The sequence below is a fragment of the Boleophthalmus pectinirostris genome, unplaced genomic scaffold, assembly GCF_026225935.1.
Source record: "Boleophthalmus pectinirostris isolate CB_2022bp ecotype Guang Dong unplaced genomic scaffold, ASM2622593v1 HiC_scaffold_16, whole genome shotgun sequence".
Classification (NCBI taxonomy): Eukaryota; Metazoa; Chordata; class Actinopteri; order Gobiiformes; family Gobiidae; genus Boleophthalmus; species Boleophthalmus pectinirostris.
In genome coordinates this window covers 36,872,560-36,893,093 of record NW_026571095.1, presented here as the reverse complement: position 1 = coordinate 36,893,093, position 20,534 = coordinate 36,872,560, and the positions used below count along the sequence as shown (strand labels likewise).

The 20,534-nt window shown below is 43.3% G+C and overlaps 2 protein-coding genes across 3 annotated transcripts in view; one reads left to right on the top strand and one right to left on the bottom strand.

Moving 5' to 3' along the window:
- Nucleotides 1-1,070: 1,070 nt before the first annotated feature.
- On the bottom strand, nt 1,071-12,784 carry rpp30 (ribonuclease P/MRP 30 subunit). The gene is made up of 12 exons (XM_055152139.1): nt 12,633-12,784; nt 12,022-12,080; nt 10,948-11,004; nt 9,751-9,816; nt 8,842-8,913; nt 8,623-8,712; nt 7,983-8,099; nt 5,941-5,970; nt 5,822-5,859; nt 4,692-4,771; nt 2,093-2,161; nt 1,071-1,284 (listed from the first exon to the last, which is right to left on the bottom strand). The coding sequence occupies exons 1-12, from the start codon at nt 12,712-12,714 to the stop codon at nt 1,220-1,222; spliced, it is 825 nt and encodes a 274-aa protein (XP_055008114.1). The 5' UTR covers nt 12,715-12,784; the 3' UTR covers nt 1,071-1,219.
- A 552-nt stretch (nt 12,785-13,336) lies between these two features.
- Nucleotides 13,337-20,534, top strand: part of nudt13 (nudix (nucleoside diphosphate linked moiety X)-type motif 13) — a 15,963-nt gene continuing 8,765 nt past the window's right edge. The window contains exons 1-6 of one of the 2 annotated variants that reach the window (XM_055152183.1): nt 13,337-13,385; nt 13,665-13,891; nt 14,177-14,319; nt 15,170-15,277; nt 16,090-16,199; nt 19,543-19,668. In XM_055152183.1, coding sequence (XP_055008158.1) covers nt 13,809-13,891; nt 14,177-14,319; nt 15,170-15,277; nt 16,090-16,199; nt 19,543-19,668 — 570 coding nt within the window. In that variant the 5' untranslated portion in view covers nt 13,337-13,385; nt 13,665-13,808. The other variant, XM_055152182.1, reaches the window with a different exon arrangement.

Sequence of the window (20,534 nt, the reverse complement as noted above, 5' to 3'; positions counted from 1 at the left end):
GAGAGTAACTCCTCTGTTCTTGTTGCTCAGAAAAACACTTTTTTTTTTAATTTATCTGTAAAAGATGCTGTAGAAATAAAAGCTCACTCACTCACTCACTGAAATACTTATTAACGTTTACATTTTACAAGTTTTAATATTAGGCCGGGAGCCAGGTCCACGTCTCAGGATGTTTTTTACTCCTTTTTTTCACTACACTATCATTTCCTGTTATATTATTTCTTGGGCCATCACGAGTTGATATGGACAAACCTCAACTCGGCCCCGTTTGGTCTCAGGGCCCAAAAAACACAGTTTTTAAGAAAAGCTATTTGTGAAATGATGTAACTGTAAATATTAAGGTACTGAAACTGCAAACATGGACAAATAACCCTGAAATTTGACATGGTGGATCCTGACACATGGGGGAAACTAACAGAAAAAAAATTCTGGGGATTTTTTTTTTTTCTCCTAGCCCTGCTTTAGTCCTAATTTAGTTGTTCTTCAGACCTGGTTTAGACCTGGTTTAGACCTGATTTAGTCCTGGTTTAGTCCTCCTTTAGACCTGGTTTAGTCCTAATTTTACTTTTTCTTCAGACCTGGTTTAGTCCTAGTTTAGTCCTGGTTTAGACCTGGTTTAGTCCTCCTTTAGTCCTGGTTTAATTCTCCTTTAGTCCTAGTTTAGTCCTGGTTTAGTCCTGGTTTAGTCCTGGTTTAATTCTCCTTTAGTCCTGGTTTAGACCTGGTTTAGTCCTGGTTTAGACCTGGTTTAGACCTGGTTTAGACCTGGTTTAGTCCTGGTTTAGTCCTGGTTTAGACCTGGTTTAGTCCTGGTTTAATTCTAGACTATAATCTTAAATTATTTTTAAGTGTCTTAACTCGGATGATTTGGCAGGACCAGGGGTGGAGTTTGCAGTTTTGGGGCCCTGGGCGAACTCGAGTTTGGGGCCCTCACTGTAAAGAAATACTTGTTTTGTTTTTTTTATATATTTTGTCGTCTGTTTTTCCCCGTTGTTCTTGAAACTTTTTATTTATTTGAATTATACTGAACTGGAAACTTGGTCTTATTATTTCAGTCGTCGACTAGAAAACCAGAACTGAAGTAGTTTTATTTCATTTTTCATTCATTTTTGTTTACATCTTTTACATACGACCAAAACATGAATCCAACATCTCCATGGAGACAAACAGGTAGAGGACTCCTCCAGAAAAGTTCCACAGTGCCCCTTTAACTCAGAAGTTACAGATTTTCAGTCCCGTCTGCGGCGTCGGCTCTCGCTCGTTTGGAGGCGCGGCAAACTTCACCTGGAACACGAAAAACTCAAATAAACATTAAAATAAAAACTAAAATAAAACTAAAATAAAAACTAAAATAAAAACTAAAATAAAAACTAAAATAAAACTAAAACACTAAAATAAACACAAAAATAAAAACTAAAATAAAAACTAAAACACAAAAATAAACACAAAAATAAAAACTAAAAAAAAACTAAAACACTAAAATAAACACTAAAATAAAAACTAAAATAAACACAAAAATAAACACAAAAATAAAAACAAAAATAAAAACTAAAATAAAACTAAAATAAAAACTAAAACACTAAAATAAACACTAAAATAAAAACTAAAATAAACACAAAAATAAAAACTAAAATAAACACTAAAATAAAACTAAAATAAAAAAAAAATAATAATAAATCAATAAAACTAAAATAAAACACTAAAATAGGCACAGACCAAATCGAAAGAAAAAAATAAGAGTTATGGTCAAGATTTCAGTCCTGGTTCAGTTCAACCAGGTCTAAATCAGGCCTAAAGGAGGACTAAACCAGGACTGAACCAGGACTAAACCAGGACTAAACCAGGTCTAAACCAGGTCTAAACTAGGACTAAACCAGGTCTAAACTAGGACTAAACCAGGACTGAACCAGGTCTAAACTAGGACTAAACCAGGACTGAACCAGGTCTAAACTAGGACTAAACCAGGACTGAACCAGGACTAAACCAGGACATATTCTGGTTTAAGTTGAGTCAGGTCTTGGGGTAAGTTTCTTATTCAAATAAATAAACAAATAAATAAATAAATGCCGTTGCCATGACGACCGTTCCGTACTCTCGTCCGTGTGCGGAGCGTCGAGTCGTCTGAACGTGCGGACGATTCCTCCGGCGGTTTTCCTGCTCTCTGCCAAAACACAAGAACAAAACGTCAGAAAAAGAAAGAAAAAGACACGAGGTGGTCTTTAAAGGAGCACTGCGGAACTTTTCTGTCTCCATGGAAACCGGAGCTGTCAGTCGGAGAAATAAACTTGTTACCCCAGACACTTCCTCCAGCTCCTCCGGTCCAGAGACAATTCGTGTTTTTTTTGTGTGGGAAATCCGATGTTTTTTCGAGGTCGTTCACATTTCCAGTTAAATGTGACTTGTGTGTGACTCCAGTGTGAACATTAAACGGTCCAAAAGTGTCCCACATGTGACACTGGAGACACGACGACGTCAACCGCAGCGAGCGTCTCTGTGTTTACACAAGTTGTCCAAACATGGACGCAGCATCGAGAATCCGTGTGTCGTTCGTTTATTCGTTTTTCAAAATAAAACCAAAAATAAGAAAACGAAAAAACAACAGTTTTCTTCATTATTTGTCTCCAAAACCAAAATGAAAAAACAGATAATGATTTGTTTTTTCAGTTTTCGATTTTGTGTTTAAATGAAAAATGGCAAAAACGGGATAACGGCCGTTTCCCGTTTACGTGACTCCTGTGACTGCGATGTTGGACTTTTACGCTGCATACGGACTGAACCAGAACTGAACCAGGTCCGAGACCAGACTGGGACCAGACCAGGACTGAGACCGGGACAGACAGGGACCAGACTGGGACCAGAGCGGGACTGAGACCGGGACCAGACCGGAGGCTCAGAGCCCACAGCAGAGCTCCCGTGGAGGCTCGGAGTCAAAGCTCGGAGTCCGCCCTGGTCCTGCTCTGGTCTCGGACCTGGATCAGTCCTGGTTCAGTTCGGCATCTCAGTCACTGGATTCACGTAAATGGAAAACGGCCGTTATCCCGTTTTTTCCATTCTTCATTTAAACACAAAATCAAAAACTGAAAAAACAAATCTTTATCCGTTTTTTCATTTTGATTTTGGAGACAAATAATGAAGAAAACTGTTGTTTTTTCGTTTTATTTTTGGTTTTATATTGAAAAACAAATGAACGAATGATACACGGATCATCGAGCACCTGGAGATTTTAAAGTTCCTCTCGTACCGGAGCCAGAACATGAACAACTTACTTGTTTTAAGGAGGAGATTGAGAAGGAGAAGGACGAGGTTTTTGGTCGTGGTGTTTTGTGGTGAGTGGACATGTGCTTCACTTCAGTCACACAGAGTTCATTAACAGTTTTCTCTACTTCAGCGCAGAATAGTGACTAGGGACGGGTATTCGATCAAATTTTCTTAATCAATCGTCTGAAGAATGGATTATCGATTAATCATTAATGTTTTTATATTAAAATGATCATCATTATTATTACTATCTGCACTAATCTGCATAAATAAATTCGACTTTACGACATATAAACATAACGACTCTAGATCCACATCAGCTGTTTGACATTATAATGTGTTTAATTCAGTTTTGTTCAAATCTCACAGAAACAAAACTTAAAACCACATCACTAATTTACATAAACTAAGTGAAGATAAAACTCCAGCTCTTGTGTCGCTGATGTGGTTCAACTTGTGTTGGATTAAAAGACATGACTCAGGTGAATACAGGTCAGTGTGACCAGATTTGTGTTTGTCAAAACCAGGACAGCGTACGGGGGGAGGGGGGCGGGGCCTCGTCATCCACATTGAGCGACTCTCACCTGGAAAAACGTTTTTCCCACTGGACACAGAAACATATGTGCTGCTTTATCCACTGTGCACATGGACTCACACTTGTCCCAACGCAACGGAAAGTGTGGAATTTCTTGTCCAAATCCTGGTTAAATCCACATTTGTGCTTCGGTTCGTTACAGACTGACCCACTGTTTGTGTCTCGCTCCTTCTGATGCAGAGACACATGTACACACCTGTTTGGTCACGACACACAAACATACATTCAGTTTGTCCATTAAAATGAACGGAATCCATGAAATTCTTAATGATCAATTATCGATTAATCAACTAATCACGCCCATCCCTGATAGTGACGTTTGTGTCTTGTTGATAACGTGTAGGTGGATGAATGTGACCTGACCGTTCACACTGAAGTCACATGTTAAAGATCAGATATGGATCAGTTTCAGGAGCACAGATCCAAGTGTCCTGGGTCACATTTGAAAAAATCAGATCTGTGTGGTTCAGATGTCATTAAAAGATCAGATACAGGAACAAAAAATCAGATCTGGGTCACTTCAGGTGCAGTGTGACCATCGTCCCTCCAGTGTGTCCTGGGTCTTCCCCGGGGCCTCCTCCCGGTGGGACATGAACACCTCCTGAGGGACACGTCCAGGAGACATCAGAACAGATGGAGGAGCAGCGGCTCTACTCCGACCTCCTCACTCTGTCTCTAAGGGAGACGCCCGGACCAAACCCAGACTCAGCTCCTCTTCGCCACAACCACCCAGACAGAGACCACTGCACCTGTCCACCTGTCAAAACGTGAGGAGCTCCTCTCAGCCCCGCCCCCACCAGGCACTGCCCCGCCCCCTGCCCCCCCGCTGGCGCTTTACCTGCGTGAAGCACCACAGAGCGACAGTTTGTGGTCACGGCGTCTCTCCCACAACGATCAGACAAACCAAAGAGCTGAGTCCTGATGTGGAGGTAAGAAACAAAACCAGGACTAAAACAGATCTAAACCAGGACTAAACCAGGTCTAAACCAGGACTAAACCAAGACTAAACCAAGACTAAACCAAGACTAAACCAGGACTAAACCAGGTCTAAACCAGGACTAAACCAAGACTAAACCAAGACTAAACCAGGACTAAACCAGGTCTAAACCAGAGACTAAACCAGGATTAAACCAGGTCTAAACCAAGACTAAACCAGGACTAAACCAGGACTAAACCAGGTCTAAACCAAGACTAAACCAGGATTAAACCAGGTCTAAACCAAGACTAAACCAGGATTAAACCAGGACTAAACCAGGTCTAAACCAAGACTAAACCAGGACTAAACCAGGTCTAAACCAAGACTAAACCAAGACTAAAACCAGGACTAAACCAGGACTAAACCAGGACTAAACCAGGACTAAACCAGGACTAAACCAGGACTAAACCAGGACTAAACCAGGTCTAAACCAAGACTAAACCAGGATTAAACCAGGTCTAAACCAAGACTAAACCAGGATTAAACCAGGACTAAACCAGGACTAAACCAGGTCTAAACCAAGACTAAACCAGGACTAAACCAGGTCTAAACCAAGACTAAACCAGGATTAAACCAGGTCTAAACCAAGACTAAACCAGGATTAAACCAGGACTAAACCCAGGACTAAACCAGGACTAAACCAGGTCTAAACCAAGACTAAACCAGGATTAAACCAGGTCTAAACCAAGACTAAACCAGGACTAAACCAAGTCTAAACCAGGTCTAAACCAAGACTAAAACCAGGTCTAAAACCAGGTCTAAAACCAGGTCTAAAACCAGAACTAAACCAGGTCTAAACCAGGTCTAATCCGAGACTAAACTGGGATTGAATCAGGTCTAAATGAGGACTAAACCAGGACTTAGATAATTCTTTGTCTAAATTAAACTTAAACTAGAGTAAATCTTCTGCTCTGATCTCGTTCTTTTTATCTCAGACTCCCCCCCCGATGACATCACGAGGTGGCGCCCGCTGCCGTGTGACTGGAGGATACAGGTTGATGACGTCGTGGGGCCCTCGCAGCTCCAGCGCCTGAAAAACACGTCACGGGGGAGTGAGAAACGTCGACACGTCGGAAGGTTCCGGAGAGAAAACGGGAGGGAGGAGCCTCACCTTCTCGGCCGCGCTGGACACCACCACGCTCTGAAACACCACACAGGACAACGGGTCAGCGCTACATGCACGTCTACGGCCGGATGTTCAGCGGTTACCACGGCGACACAACGCACACGGTTCGGTTTGGTTCGAAATAAAACCGAAAATAAGACGACAAAAAAAACAACGATTTTCTTTTCTATTCTGTTTTCTAAACCAGGACTAAACCAGGACTAAACCAGGACTTTACCAGGACTAAACCAGGACTAAAACCAGGACTAAAACCAGGACTAAAACCAGGACTAAAACCAGGACTGAACCAGGACTAAACCAGGACTGAACCAGGACTAAACCAGGACTAAAACCAGGACTAAACCAAGACTGAACCAGGACTAAACCAGGACTAAAACCAGGACTGAACCAGGACTGAACCAGGACTGAACCAGGACTAAATCTGTGTGTTGTGTGTGCCTTGTGTGTGTTGCGCGTCGTGCACAGTGTGCGTTGTGCGTCGCGTGCGTCGTGTGTTGTGCGTCGTGTGCGTTGTGCGTCGTGTGCGTTGTGCGTCGCGTGCGTTGTGCGTCGCGTGCGTCGCGTGCGTTGTGCGTCGCGTGCGTCGTATGCGTCGTGTGCGTCTTGTGCGTCGTGTGCGTTGTGTGCGTTGTGCGTCGTGTGCGTCGTGTGTGTTGTGCGTGCGTGTGCGCGTCGTGTGCGTTGCGTGCATTGTGCGTTGCGTGCATCGTGCGTCGTGTGCGTTGTGCGTCGTGTGTGTCGTATGTGGTGTGCGTCGTGCGCGTCGTGTGCGTCGTGCGCGTTGCGCGTCGTGTGCGTCTTGTGCGTCGTGCGTCACGTGCGTTGTGCGTCGCGTGCGTTGTGCGTCGTGTGCGTCGTGTGCGTCGTGTGTTATGCGTGTGTGTGGCGTCGTTGTGCGTCGTGTGCGTTGTGTGCGTCGTGTGCGTCGTGCGCGTTGCGTGCGTTGTGCGTCGCGTGCATTGTGCGTCGTGTGCGTCGCGTGCGTTTGTGCGTCGCGTGCGTTGTGCGTCGTATGCGTCGTGTGCGTCGTGTGCGTCTTGTGCGTCGTGTGCGTTGTGCGTCGTGTGTGCGTCGTGTGTGTGTGTTGTGCGTCGTGCGCGTCGTGTGCGTTGCGTGCATTGTGCGTTGCGTGCATCGTGCGTCACGTGCGTTGTGCGTCGCGTGCGTTGTGCGTCGTGTGTGTCGTATGTGTTGTGCGTCGTGCGCGTCGTGTGCGTCGTGCACGTCGCGTGCGTTGCGCGTCGTGTGCGTCGTGCGTCGTGCGTCACGTGCGTTGCGTGCGTCGCGTGCGTTGTGCGTCGTGTGCGTCGTGTGTGTCGTGTGCGTTGTGCGTCGTGTGTGTTATGCGTCGTGTGCGTCTTGTGCGTTGTGCGTCGTGTGCGTCGTGCGCGTTGCGTGCGTTGTGCGTCGCGTGCATTGTGCGTCGTGTGCGTCGCGTGCGTTGTGCGTCGCGTGCGTTTTGCGTCGCGTGCGTTGTGCGTCGCGTGCGTCGTGTGCGTCGCGTGCGTTGTGCGTCGCGTGCGTTGTGCGTCGCGTGCGTTGTGCGTCGTGTGCGTCGTGTGTGTCGTTGCGTGTGTGCGTTGTGCGTGTGCGTTTGTGCGTCGTGTGCGTCGTGCGTCGTGTGCGTTGTGCGTCCTGTGCGTTGTGCGTCGTGTGTCGTGTGCGTCGTGTGCCGTGTGTGTTGTGCGTCGTGTGCGTTGTGCGTCGTGCGCGTCGTGTGCGTTGCGTGCGTCGCGTGCGTTGTGTGCGTTGTGTGTCGTGTGCGTCGTGTGCGTTGTTCGTCGTGTGTGCGTTGTGCGTTGTGCGTTGTGCGTCGTGTGCGTCGTGCGCGTCATGCGCGTCGTGTGCGTTGCGTGCGTGCGTCGCGTGCGTTGTGTGCGTTGTGTGTCGTGTGCGTCGTGTGCGTTGTTCGTCGTGTGCGTTGTTCGTCGTGTGCGTTGTGCGTCGTGTGCGTTGTGCGTCGTGTGCGTTGTGCGTCGTGTGCGTTGTGCGTCGTGTGCGTTGTGTGCGTTGTGCGTCTTTAGTACCTTTCCTTTGCTGACGTCCGAGTGGAACATGGCGTTGGCCAGAGTGTAGCGCCTCCTGGTGGAGTCTCTGATGGCGGCGGAATACGAGACCTCGAACGCCACGCCGCGCTCCACCGCCTCAACACAGAGTCACATCAGACAGGGACAGGCAGGGAGCGACAGGTGCACACCCGTCTCATACAAGTCCTGCTTTAGTCCTCGTTTAGTCCTCGTTTAGTCTTTGTTCAGTCCTGGTTTAATCCTGGTCTAGTCCTGGTTCAGTGTTTAGTCCTGCTTTAGTTCTGCTTTAGACCTGGTTTAGTTCTCGTTTAGTCCTCGCTTAGTCCAGGTCCAGTCCTCATTTAGTCCTGGTTAGGTCCCTGGTTCAGTCCTGGTTTCATCCTGGTCCAGTAATGGTTTAGTCTTTGTTCAGTCCTAGTTTAATCAAGGTCTAGTCCTGGTTCAATGTTTAGTCCTTGTTCAGTCCCTGCTTTAGACCTAGTTTAGTTCTCGTTTAGTCCTGATTTAGTCCTTGTGTAGTCCTTGTTTAGATCTGGTTTAGTCCTGCTTTAGTCCTGGTTCAGGTCCCTGGATTTGGTCCCTAGTTCAGTCCTGGTTTCATCCTGGTTTTGTCCTGGTCTAGTCCTGGTCTAGTTCTCACCCCGTAGACGGGCGCTCTCTTGTAGAAAAAGGGGAGTCTGTCGTTCACGCTGAGACAGATCAGGTCCACGTCATACGTCATACAGGCCGACTGAGGAAAGAGACTAGGTTAGACCAGAACCAGAACCAGAACCAGAACCAGAACCGGAGCACAATCAGGTTCTGGTGTGTGAAATTATAATTTACACATTTTTATTTGAGTTCGTTTCGAGCTCGTTACCAGAAACAGTTTGTCCGTGTGCGGCTGAACGGCCAGAAGATCGAAGTGTCTGTACTCGGGACAACTGGCTCTCTGAAAAACACCGACCGGACGAAGAAAAAAAACAACGAAAAAACACAAAAATAAACCATTATGAGGGAGGTATTCTAATATATGACAAAAGAACAGGGTTTACGGGATTTATACAGCGTTTACAGGGTTTTTACAGGGTTTACGAAGTTTACGGGGTTTACAATATTTATAGAATTTACAGGTTTTATGGATTTTACAGAGTTTACAGGGTTTACTGGGCTTACAGGGTTTATGAGGTTTACAGGGTTTACACAAAGTTTACAGGGTTTATACAGAGTTTACAGGGTTCACGGGGTTTACGAGGTTTACAAGGTTTACAGGGTTTACGGGATTTATACAGAGTTTACGGGGTTTACAGGGTTGACAGGGTTTACAGACTTTACAGGGTTTACAGACTTTACAGGGTTTATACAGAGTTTACGGGGTTTGCTGGGTTTATACAGGGTTTACAAGATTTATACAGGGTTTGCGGGGTTTACAGGTCTTACAGGGTTTACAGGGCAAAGGAAGAAGTCTAAACATGGACTTTACAGACTAGTTTCTCTGTTTTAAGAAATGCTGTATGCCACTTTTGAATTCATTTTTGGGTTTTGCGATTAATCACAGGAACTCATGCGATTATTGTGATTATGATTTTTTATTTCTGCCCAGACTTAGTTATTATATTTTACTCAGGAGAAAATATTATGTGTTTTTTTTTTTTTCACGTCTTAAAACTTATTGAATCGATATCGTGACCCGTGTATCGAGACGCATGTTGAATCGTGGAAAAACTGTAGGTAAACGTGGATAAAGTGAGTCCTCGTTACGTGTGAGCGGTGGAGGGGCGGGGCTTACGTAGTGGCTGGAGTCGGACATCACGATGGTCAGTCTGTTCAGGATTCTGATTGGCTGAGAGCGTCCCTGCGTTAAAAACACACGGAGATAAATGTGACTGGATTTTAATTTTATGAAACTCCTTAAAAACACTTTAAAAACTCCTTAAAAACACTTTTAAAACTCCTTAAAAACACTTTTAAAACTCCTTAAAAACACTTTAAAAACGAGTTCTTCTCGCAGCAAACAGAAAAAGCTCTGTTCCATCTTGTGATGTCATCATGTGGTAATACAGGAAGTGCTCCACGGTGTCCTGGTTCTTAGTGCAGGTTTAGTTCAGGTTTAGTCCTGGTTTAGTCCAAGTTTAGTCCTGGTTTAGTCCAAGTTTAGTCCAAGTTTAGTCCAGTCCTGGTTTAGTCCTGGTTTAGTCCTGGTTTAGTCCTGGTTTAGTCCTGGTTTAGTCCTGGCCCAGTCCCGGTTCAGTCCCGGTTCAGTCCCGGTTCAGTCCCGGTTCAGTCCACGTTTAGTCCACGTTTAGTCCTCCTTCAGTCCTCCTTCAGTCCTCCTTCAGTCCTCCTTCAGTCCCGGTTTAGTCCCGGTTTAGTCCCGGTTCAGTCCCGGTTCAGTCCCGGTTCAGTCCCGGTTCAGTCCCGGTTTAGTTCAGGTACAGTTCCGGTTTAGTCCTGGTTCAGTCCTGGTTCAGTCCTGGTTCAATCCTGGTTTCAATCCCGGTTTAGTTCAGGTTCAGTCCCGGTTCAGTCCAGGTTTAGTCCTGGTTCAATCCCGGTTTAGTCCAGGTTTAGTCCCAGTTTAGTCCCGGTTTAGTCCCGGTTTAGTCCCAGTCCAGTCGTTGTTTTTTTACTTTTAGACTGGAATTGTACCGATCTCTTCTGAACAACTGAACTGAAAAGTAAAAGAAACTTGAAAACCGCCACTTAATGACATCACGAGGTGGAACAGGGCGTCTGGAGCTTTGCAGACGCAGACAAACGAATAATAAAAGTCACTCAGACAACTCTTAAAAGTAATAAATACAAATAAATACACGCGTGCACTTATTTTTCTCAACTGAATCTCGTGCGTTTTAAATCTGCTCAAATAAAATAAACGTTAAAATTAAAGTTCCAGTTCCAAATCTGAAAAGTTTAAACGGGAAAAACAAATCAGACCAGAACGGAAAAATACTGAAAGAATTAAAAATGTAAATGTGATCCTCACCTGGACGATGGGCAGAGTCTGGAGGAGCTCGGAGACGGGCAGAGGAGTGGGCACCGGCTGAACACAAAAAAAAACATTTAAACTAAAAAATACAATAAAGATATAAAGTCCTTTCAAAATAAAACCAAAAATAAGAAAATGAAAAAAAAAAAAAACTAAAATTTTCTTTATTATTTGTCTCCAAAACCAAAATGGAAAAAAAAAAAACAGGAAAAAACAGATAATGATTCGTGTTTTTCAGTTTTTGATTTTGTGTTTAAATGAAAAAGGGAAAAAAACGGATAACGGACTAAACCAGGACTAAACCAGGACTAAACCAGGACTGAACAGGACTAAAACCAGGACAAAACCAGGACTAAACCAGGACTAAACCAGGACTAAACCAGGACTAAACCAGGACTAAACCAGGACTAAACCAGGACTAAACCAGGACTAAACCAGGACTAAAGCAGGACTAAAACAGGTCTAAACCAGGACTAAACCAGGACTGAACCAGGTCTAAACCAGGACTCAACCAGGACTAAACCAGGTCTAAACCAGGTCTAAACCAGGTCTAAACCAGGTCTAAAACCAGGACTAAAACCAGGACTAAATCAAGACTAAACCAGGACTAAACCAGGACTGAATCAGGACTGAATCAGGACTAAACCAGGACTAAAACCAGGATTGAACCAGGACTAAACCAGAACTAAACCAGGACTAAACCAGGACTGAACCAGGACTAAACCGGGTCTGAACCAGGACTAAACCAGGACTAAACCAGGACTGAACCAGGTCTGAACCAGGTCTGAACCAGGTCTGAACCAGGTCTAAACCAGGTCTAAACCAGGTCTAAACCAGGACTGACAAATGAGAGTTGGTGTGTTTAGATGAACGAGCTCTGGTCTGTGTTAAAGATCATTTTTACACCACCAGATGGCGCCAAAGCCCAGTGTTTACACAGTGTTGTAAATGTGAGACGCTCCTGAGGCCTCGTCTTCATCAACACCTGCACTTTAAACCTCCACCCGCTCCTCCACCCGCTCCTCCACCCTCATCGTTTGTCACTGAGTGTTTAATAAAAATCAAACTCACAGTTTTCTTCTTGGAGTCTGGTTCAAACACATAATTGACGGCCACAGTCGAGTATCCAACTGAAACACAAACAACACGGAGGAGAATCATCTGCAACATCTACTCACTCTACACCATCTACACCATCTACTGTCGAGAGGAGAAGGTCAGAAGGTCTGAGGGTCAGAGGAACAGAGGAGCAGAGGGTCAGAGGAGCAGAGGGTCAGAAGGTCAAAGGGAGAAGGTCAGAACGTCAGAGGAGAGGGTCAGAGAGAAGAGAAGAGGGTCAGAGGAGAAGAGGAGAAGGGGTCAGAGGAGGAGAGGAGGGTCAGAAGGTCAGAGGAGCAGGAGAAAGGGTCAGAAAGTCAGAAGAGGAGAGGGTCAGAGGAGGAAAGGGAGAAGATCAGAAGGTCAGAGGACCAGAAGGTCAGAAGAGCAGAAGGAGAGGGTCAGAGAAGAAGAGAGTCAGAGGAGGAGAGGGACAGAAGGTCAGAGGAAAAAGTCCCTCATCCTTTCCCCACAGAACCGTCGGTCTGAAGCTAACCCCCGCTAGCTCCGCAACCACAACAAACGGCCCGTGTGTGACTTTAAACCCCGCGAAACGAGCCCCGGGCCCGGCCGCGCGCACTCACGGTGAGCCGCTGTCTCCACCAGCCTCCGGAGCTCCTCTTTGTCCCCGGTAAAAGTCAGATTCAGGTCCATAAACACCGACATCACGCCGCTACCGTGCACCACCCGAGTGAGGGAAGCGTGGGGCAGCGAGGCATCACGGGAAATGGAGTCCGAGGAAAAAAATAAAAGAATAAACGAATTAAGCTTCAGAGAAGCGTGGAGCAGCGATGTATCACAGGAAATGGAGTCCGAGAAAAAAATAAAAATTAATTTAAAAAAAAATAAAATAAAAAAAGAAAGAAAATTAAAAAAAAAAAAAAGAATTTTGCGTCAGGGAAGCGTGGAGCAGCGATGCATCACGGGAAATGGAGTCCGAGGGAAAAAAAAATTATAAAAAATAAAAAATAAACGAATTATGCGTCAGGGAAGCGTGAAGCAGCGATGCATCACGGGAAATGTAGTCCAAGGGAAAAAAAATTAATTAATAAAAAATTCAAAATTAAAAAAACGTATTACGCGTCAGGGAAGCGTGGAGCAGCGATGCATCATGGGAAATGGAGTCCGAGAAAAAAACACAAAAACAAAAACGTATTACGCGTTACTACAGTTTTATAAACATTTTATATTTTAAATCAAGCATAAAAGAATGAAAAATCTTTACTCTGCGTGTGTTATTTACGTTAAAATAAAAATAATAACGTAAAACCTGTAGTAGTATTTCCGGTGTGGAGCGGAAGCAGCAGAAATTGAGGTCAAAACACGAGCAGCCGGAGGTACAACAAACTCAACATTTATGCTCAAAAAAATAAACTTTTACACGAGTTTTAACCCGATTCAATAAACAAATAAAATAATGCATTTATCTAACGGTGTCCACGCAAACGTAACACTGGTTTAGTCCCGGTTTTAGATTTTAGTGCACTCTTGGGGTGTGTTACATGGAGTTCTATGGTATAAAATCCAGCTTTGCAAATTCTCAAATGTCGACCGGGTTTTAGTTCAGATCTGTGGATTTTGACATTTTGTGTTTTGTTTTTTTTATTTATTTACAGAATCATCATTTTTATCATGTGACCAAAGACCAGACCAAAGACCGGACCAGAGTCTAGACCAGAGACCGGACCAGAGTCTAGACTAGAGACCGGACCAGAGTCTAGACCAGAGACCGGACCAGAGTCCAGACCAGAGACCGGACCATGCTGAACCCGCTCCGAGTCCTGGTTTCTGGACTTACTCAGACCTCCACAAGATGCTGCTCTGGTTATGTGTCCAGAATGAGGTCAGTCCTGGTTTAGTCCTGGTTTAGTCCTGGTTCAATTCTGGTTCAGTTCTGGTTTAGTCCTGTTGTAGTCCTGGTTTAGTCCTGGTTTAGTTCTGGTTCAGTCCTGGTTTATTCCTGGTTTAGTGCTGGTTTAGTCCTGGTTTAGTGCTGGTTCAGTCCTGGTTTAGTCCTGGTTCAGTCCTGGTTTAGTCCTGGTTCAGTGCTGGTTCAGTCCTGGTTTAGTCCTGGTTTAGTCCTGGTTCAGTCCTGGTCTAGTCCTGGTTCAGTTCTGGTTCTCTGCAGGTTCTTGAATCGTCTGAAGCAGGACGATGTTTTTTGTGCCGAGTCCGTCTCAGACTCGGACTTGATCCTGTTTCATTCCCTGAAGCCGCTGCTCAAGAAAAACCCAGACCGAAGCTTCTCGTCCGTGTCTCTGCACCACCGAGGTACCAGAACCCGACCAGAACCCGACCAGAACCCGACCAGAACCAGACCAGAACCTGACCAGAACCAGACCAGAACCCGACCAGAACCGACCAGAACCAGACCCAAAACCAGACCAGAACCCGACCAGAACCCGACCAGAACCCGACCAGAACCAGACCAGAACCAGACCAGAACCCGACCAGAACCCGACCAGAACCAGACCCAAAACCAGACCAAAACCAGACCAGAACCAGACCAGAACCAGACCAGAACCAGACCCAGAACCAGACCCAAAACCAGACCAGAACCAGACCAGAACCAGACCAGAACCAGACCCAAAACCAGACCAGAACCAGACCAGAACCAGACCAGAACCAGTCCCAAACCTGACCAAAACCAGACCCAAAACAGACCAAAACTAGACCAAAACCAGACTAAAACCAGACCTGCTCATACCAAAACCAGTCTAAATAAATCTGCCGTACCTGTCTCACCTGTCGCACCTGTCTCACCTGTCTCACCTGTCGCACCTGTCTCACCTCTGTCACCTGTCTCACCTGTCTCAACTGCTTCACCTGTCTCACCTGTCGCACCTGTCTCATCTGTCTCACCTGCCTCACCTGTGTCACCTGTCTCACCTGCCTCACCTGTGTCACCTGTCTCACCTGTCTCAACTGCTTCACCTGTCTCACCTGTCTCACCTGCCTCACCTGTCTCACCTGCCTCACCTGCTTCACCTGTCGCACCTGTCTCACCTGCTTCACCTGTCTCACCTGCTTCACCTGTCTCACCTGTCTCACCCGTCTCACCTGTCTCACCCATCTTACCTGCCTCACCTGCCTCACCTGTCACACCTGTCTTGTGTTCCAGAGCTGAACTCGCTGCTCCAGAAACTGGGGGCTGACCCGTCAATCATCCAGGAGTCTGTTCTGATTGGCTGCTCGGACAGAGGCTCCGCCCTCTTCTGTCTGGACCTGGGTAACTCTGAAATAAATATTTAATCAAAACCAAAACCAGACCCAAAACCAGACCCAAACCAGACCAAAACCAGACCAAAACCAGACCCAAAACCAGACCCAAACCAGACCAAAACCAGACCAAAACCAGACCCAAAACCAGACCCAAAACCAGACCCAAACCAGACCAAACCAGACCCAAAACCAGACCCAAAACCAGACCCAAACCAGACCAACACCAGACCAACACCAGACCAACACCAGACCCAAACCAGACCCAAACCAGACCCAAACCAGACCCAAAACCAGACCCAAACCAGACCCAAACCAGACCCAAAACCAGACCCAAAACCAGACCCAAAACCAGACCCAAACCAGACCCAAAACCAGACCCAAACCAGACCCAAACCAGACCCAAAACCAGACCCAAAACCAGACCAAAACCAGACCAAAACCAGACCAAAACCAGACCGAAAACCAGACCCAAACCAGACCCAGAACCAAAAACCAGACCAAAACCAGACCCAAAACCAGACCCAAAACCAGACCCAAACCAGACCCAAACCAGACCAACACCAGACCCAAACCTGAAATAAATAAATATTTAATCTGTCGCTGATTCTGTCGGTTTGTCCGCGGACAAAGAAAAGAACCGTCCGTCATTTTAACGGTTTAATGGTTGAGAAGAAAGAAAATCAAAAAGAAAATCCAGAAAATAACTAGTGCTGTCAAGAGATTTAAAAAATTGAGAGATTAATTCATTATGATTTTGTTCATTTTAAACCACAGCGTTTGTTAAATCTGAGCGTTTGTGGTTGGTGTTGTCGTTGTCAGCTGCCGTGGACGTCGCCGCCGCAGTAGAAGAAGAAAGCGGCGCGGTGTTTGTGGATCTGAGGAAGTCGTTTTTCCTGCTGTCGGACTCGGAGGCACCTCTAGTGGCCAAGGTCAGTCACTGCAGAAGATCACAGGGAGAACAGACCTGAGGAGAGGGTCAGAAGAACAGATGTTTAGATGTTCAGATGTTTAAATGTTCAGATGTTTAAATGTTCAGATGTTTAGATGTTCAGATGTTTGTTCAGATGTTTAGATGTTCAGATGTTTGTTCAGATGTTCAGATGTTCAGATGTTTGTTCAGATGTTTAGATGTTCAGATGTTCAGATGTTTAGATGTTCAGATGTGTAGATGTTCAGATGTTTAGATGTTCAGATGTATAGATGTTCAGATGTTTGTTCAGATGTTTAGATGTTCAGATGTTTAGATGTTCAGATGTTCAGATGTTCAGATGTTTAGATGTTCAGATGTTTAGATGTTCAGATGTTTAGATGTTTAGATGTTTAGATGTTCAGATGTTCAGATGTTCAGATGTTCAGATGTTTGTTCAGATGTTCAGATGTTTGTTCAGATGTTTAGATGTTCAGATGTTCAGATGTTCAGATGTTTGTTCAGATGTTTAGATGTTCAGATGTTTAGATGTTCAGATGTTTGTTCAGATGTTTAGTTTCAGATGTTTAGATGTTCAGATGTTCAGATGTTTAGATGTTCAGATGTTCAGATGTTCAGATGTTTAGATGTTCAGATGTTTAGATGTTTAGATGTTCAGATGTTTCAGATGTTTAGATGTTCAGATGTTTGTTCAGATGTTCAGATGTTTAGATGTTTCAGATGTTCAGATGTTCAGATGTTTGTTCAGATGTTTAGATGTTCAGATGTTTAGATGTTCAGATGTTTCAGATGTTCAGATAAGATGTTCAGATGTTTCAGATGTTCAGATGTTTAGATGTTTAGATGTTCAGATGTTCAGATGTTCAGATGTTTAGATGTTTAGATGTTCAGATGTTCAGATGTTCAGATGTTTAGATGTTCAGATGTTCAGATGTTTAGATGTTTAGATGTTCAGATGTTCAGATGTTTAGATGTTCAGATGTTCAGATGTTTGTTCAGATGTTCAGATGTTTAGATGTTCAGATGTTCAGATGTTAGATGTTCAGATGTTTAGATGTTTCAGATGTTCAGATGTTCAGATGTTCAGATGTTCAGATGTTCAGATGTTCAGATGTTCAGATGTTCAGATGTTCAGATGTTTAGATGTTCAGATGTTCAGATGTTTAGTGTTCAGATGTTTAGATGTTCAGATGTTCAGATGTTTAGATGTTCAGATGTTCAGATGTTCAGATGTTTAGATGTTTAGATGTTCAGATGTTTAGATGTTCAGATGTTCAGATGTTTGTTCAGATGTTTAGATGTTCAGATGTTCAGATGTTCAGATGTTTAGATGTTCAGATGTTTAGATGTTCAGATGTTTGTTCAGATGTTTAGATGTTCAGATGTTCAGATGTTTAGATGTTCAGATGTTTGTTCAGATGTTTAGATGTTTAGATGTTCAGATGTTTAGATGTTCAGATGTTTAGATGTTCAGATGTTTAGATGTTCAGATGTTTAGATGTTCAGATGTTTTTAGATGTTCAGATGTTTAGATGTTCAGATGTTTAGATGTTTAGATGTTCAGATGTTCAGATGTTCAGATGTTCAGATGTTTAGATGTTTAGATGTTCAGATGTTTAGATGTTTAGATGTTCAGATGTTTCAGATGTTTAGATGTTCAGATGTTTAGATGTTCAGTTCAGATGTTTAGATGATTTCAGATGTCAGATGTTCAGATGTTTAGATGTTCAGATGTTCAGATGTTTAGATGTTCAGATGTTCAGATGTTTAGATGTTCAGATGTTTAGATGTTCAGATGTTTAGATGTTTAGATGTTCAGATGTTTAGATGTTTAGATGTTCAGATGTTTAGATGTTTCAGATGTTTAGATGTTCAGATGTTTAGATGTTCAGATGTTCAGATGTTTAGATGTTTAGATGTTCAGATGTTCAGATGTTTAGATGTTTAGATGTTCAGATGTTAGATGTTTAGATGTTTCAGATGTTTAGATGTTCAGATGTTTAGATGTTTAGATGTTCAGATGTTCAGATGTTCAGATGTTTAGATGTTCAGATGTTTAGATGTTCAGATGTTTAGATGTAGATGTTAGATGTTCAGATGTTTAGATGTTTAGATGTTCAGATGTTTAGATGTTCAGATGTTCAGATGTTTAGATGTTCAGATGTTTAGATGTTTAGATGTTCAGATGTTCAGATGTTTAGATGTTTAGATGTTCAGATGTTTAGATGTTCAGATAGATGTTCAGATGTTCAGATGTTTAGATGTTTAGATGTTTCAGATGTTCAGATGTTTAGATGTTCAGATGTTTAGATGTTCAGATGTTCAGATGTTCAGATGTTTAGATGTTTAGATGTTCAGATGTTTAGATGTTCAGATGTTTAGATGTTTAGATGTTAGATGTTCAGATGTTCAGATGTTCAGATGTTTAGATGTTTAGATGTTTGTGATGTTCAGATGTCAGATGTTTAGATGTTCAGATGTTCAGATGTTCAGATGTTTAGATGTTTAGATGTTTAGATGTTTAGATGTTCAGATGTTTAGATGTTTAGATGTTTAGATGTTCAGATGTTCAGATGTTCAGATGTTTAGATGTTTAGATGTTCAGATGTTTAGATGTTCAGATGTTTAGATGTTTAGATGATCAGATGTTTAGATGTTCAGATGTTCAGATGTTTAGATGTTCAGATGTTTAGATGTTCAGATGTTTAGATGTTTAGATGTTTAGATGTTCAGATGTTCAGATGTTTAGATGTTCAGATGTTCAGATGTTTAGATGTTCAGATGTTTAGATGTTCAGATGTTCAGATGTTTAGATGTTCAGATGTTCAGATGTTTAGATGTTCAGATGTCAGGATGTTTAGATGTTTCAGATGTTCAGATGTTTAGATGTTTAGATGTTCAGATGTTCAGATGTTTAGATGTTCAGATGTTTAGATGTTCAGATGTTTAGATGTTCAGATGTTCAGATGTTCAGATGTTTTAGGTGATGTGTTTAGGATGTTCAGATGTTCAGATGTTTAGATGTTCAGATGTTCAGATGTTCAGATGTTCAGATGTTTAGATGTTCAGATGTTCAGATGTTTAGATGTTCAGATGTTCAGATGAGTTAGAGTTCAGATGTTCAGATGTTTAGATGTTCATGTTTCAGATGTTGATCAGATGTTCAGATGTTCAGATGTTCAGATGTTTCAGATAGATGTTCCCCAGATGTTCAGATGTTTGATGTTCAGATGCTTAGATGTTCAGATGTTCAGATGATCAGATGTTCAGATGTTCAGATGTTTAGATGTTTAGATGTTCAGATGTTTAGATGTTTAGATGATCAGATGTTTGCTCTTCTTCAGGCTCAGGCGTTGCTTCGTTGGCATCAGACTCACAGATTCTGCAGCTTCTCTGGAAAACCGACCGAGAGAAACAGATCAGGAACCCAGAGAGTCACAGCAGGATCTACAGTCATACACTACCCCCAGGTACTACTACTACTACTACTACTACTACTACTACTACTACTACTACTACTAACTTCTACTACTACTACTACTACTACTACTACTACTACTACTACTACTACTACTACTACTACTACTACTACTACTACTACTACTGCTACTACTACTACTACTACTACTACTACTACTACTACTACTGCTACTACTACTACTGCTACTACTACTACTACTACTACTACTACTACTACGCTACTACTACTACTGCTACTACTACTACTAACTACTTACTACTACTACTACTACTATACTACTACTACTACTACTACTACTACTACTACTACTAGTACTACTACTACTGCTACTACTACTACTGCTACTACTACTACTACTACAACTTCTACTACTACTACTAGTATTACTACTACTGCTGCTACTACTACTACTGCTACTACTACTACTACTACTACTACTACTGCTACTACTACTACTACTACTACTACTACTACTACTACTACTACTTCTACTACTACTACTACTACTGCTACTACTGCTACTACTACTTACTGTTACTACTACTACTACTACTGCTACTACTTACTACTACTACTACTTACTAAACTACTACTACTACTACTACTACTACTACAACTATTACTACTACTACTACTACTACTACTACTACTACTACTACTACTAGCTACTACTACTACTACTACTACTACTACTACTACTACTACTACTACTACTGCTACTACTACTACTACTACTACTACTACTGCTACTACTACTACTGCTACTACTACTACTACTACTACTACTGCTACTACACTGCTACTACTACTACTACTACTACTACTACTACTACTACTACTACTACTACTACTACT

Excerpts from the sequence above, each read along its gene's own strand:
- rpp30 (XM_055152139.1), bottom strand. The coding sequence starts at position 12,714 with ATGTCGGTGTTTATGGACCTGAATCTGACTTTTACCGGGGACAAAGAG. Across the intron at positions 8,914-9,750 it reads TGTCCGACTCCAGCCACTAC|AGAGCCAGTTGTCCCGAGTA; the intron begins GTAAGCCCCGCC and ends GGTGTTTTTCAG. Across the intron at positions 8,713-8,841 it reads ACACGGACAAACTGTTTCTG|TCGGCCTGTATGACGTATGA; the intron begins GTAACGAGCTCG and ends CTCTTTCCTCAG.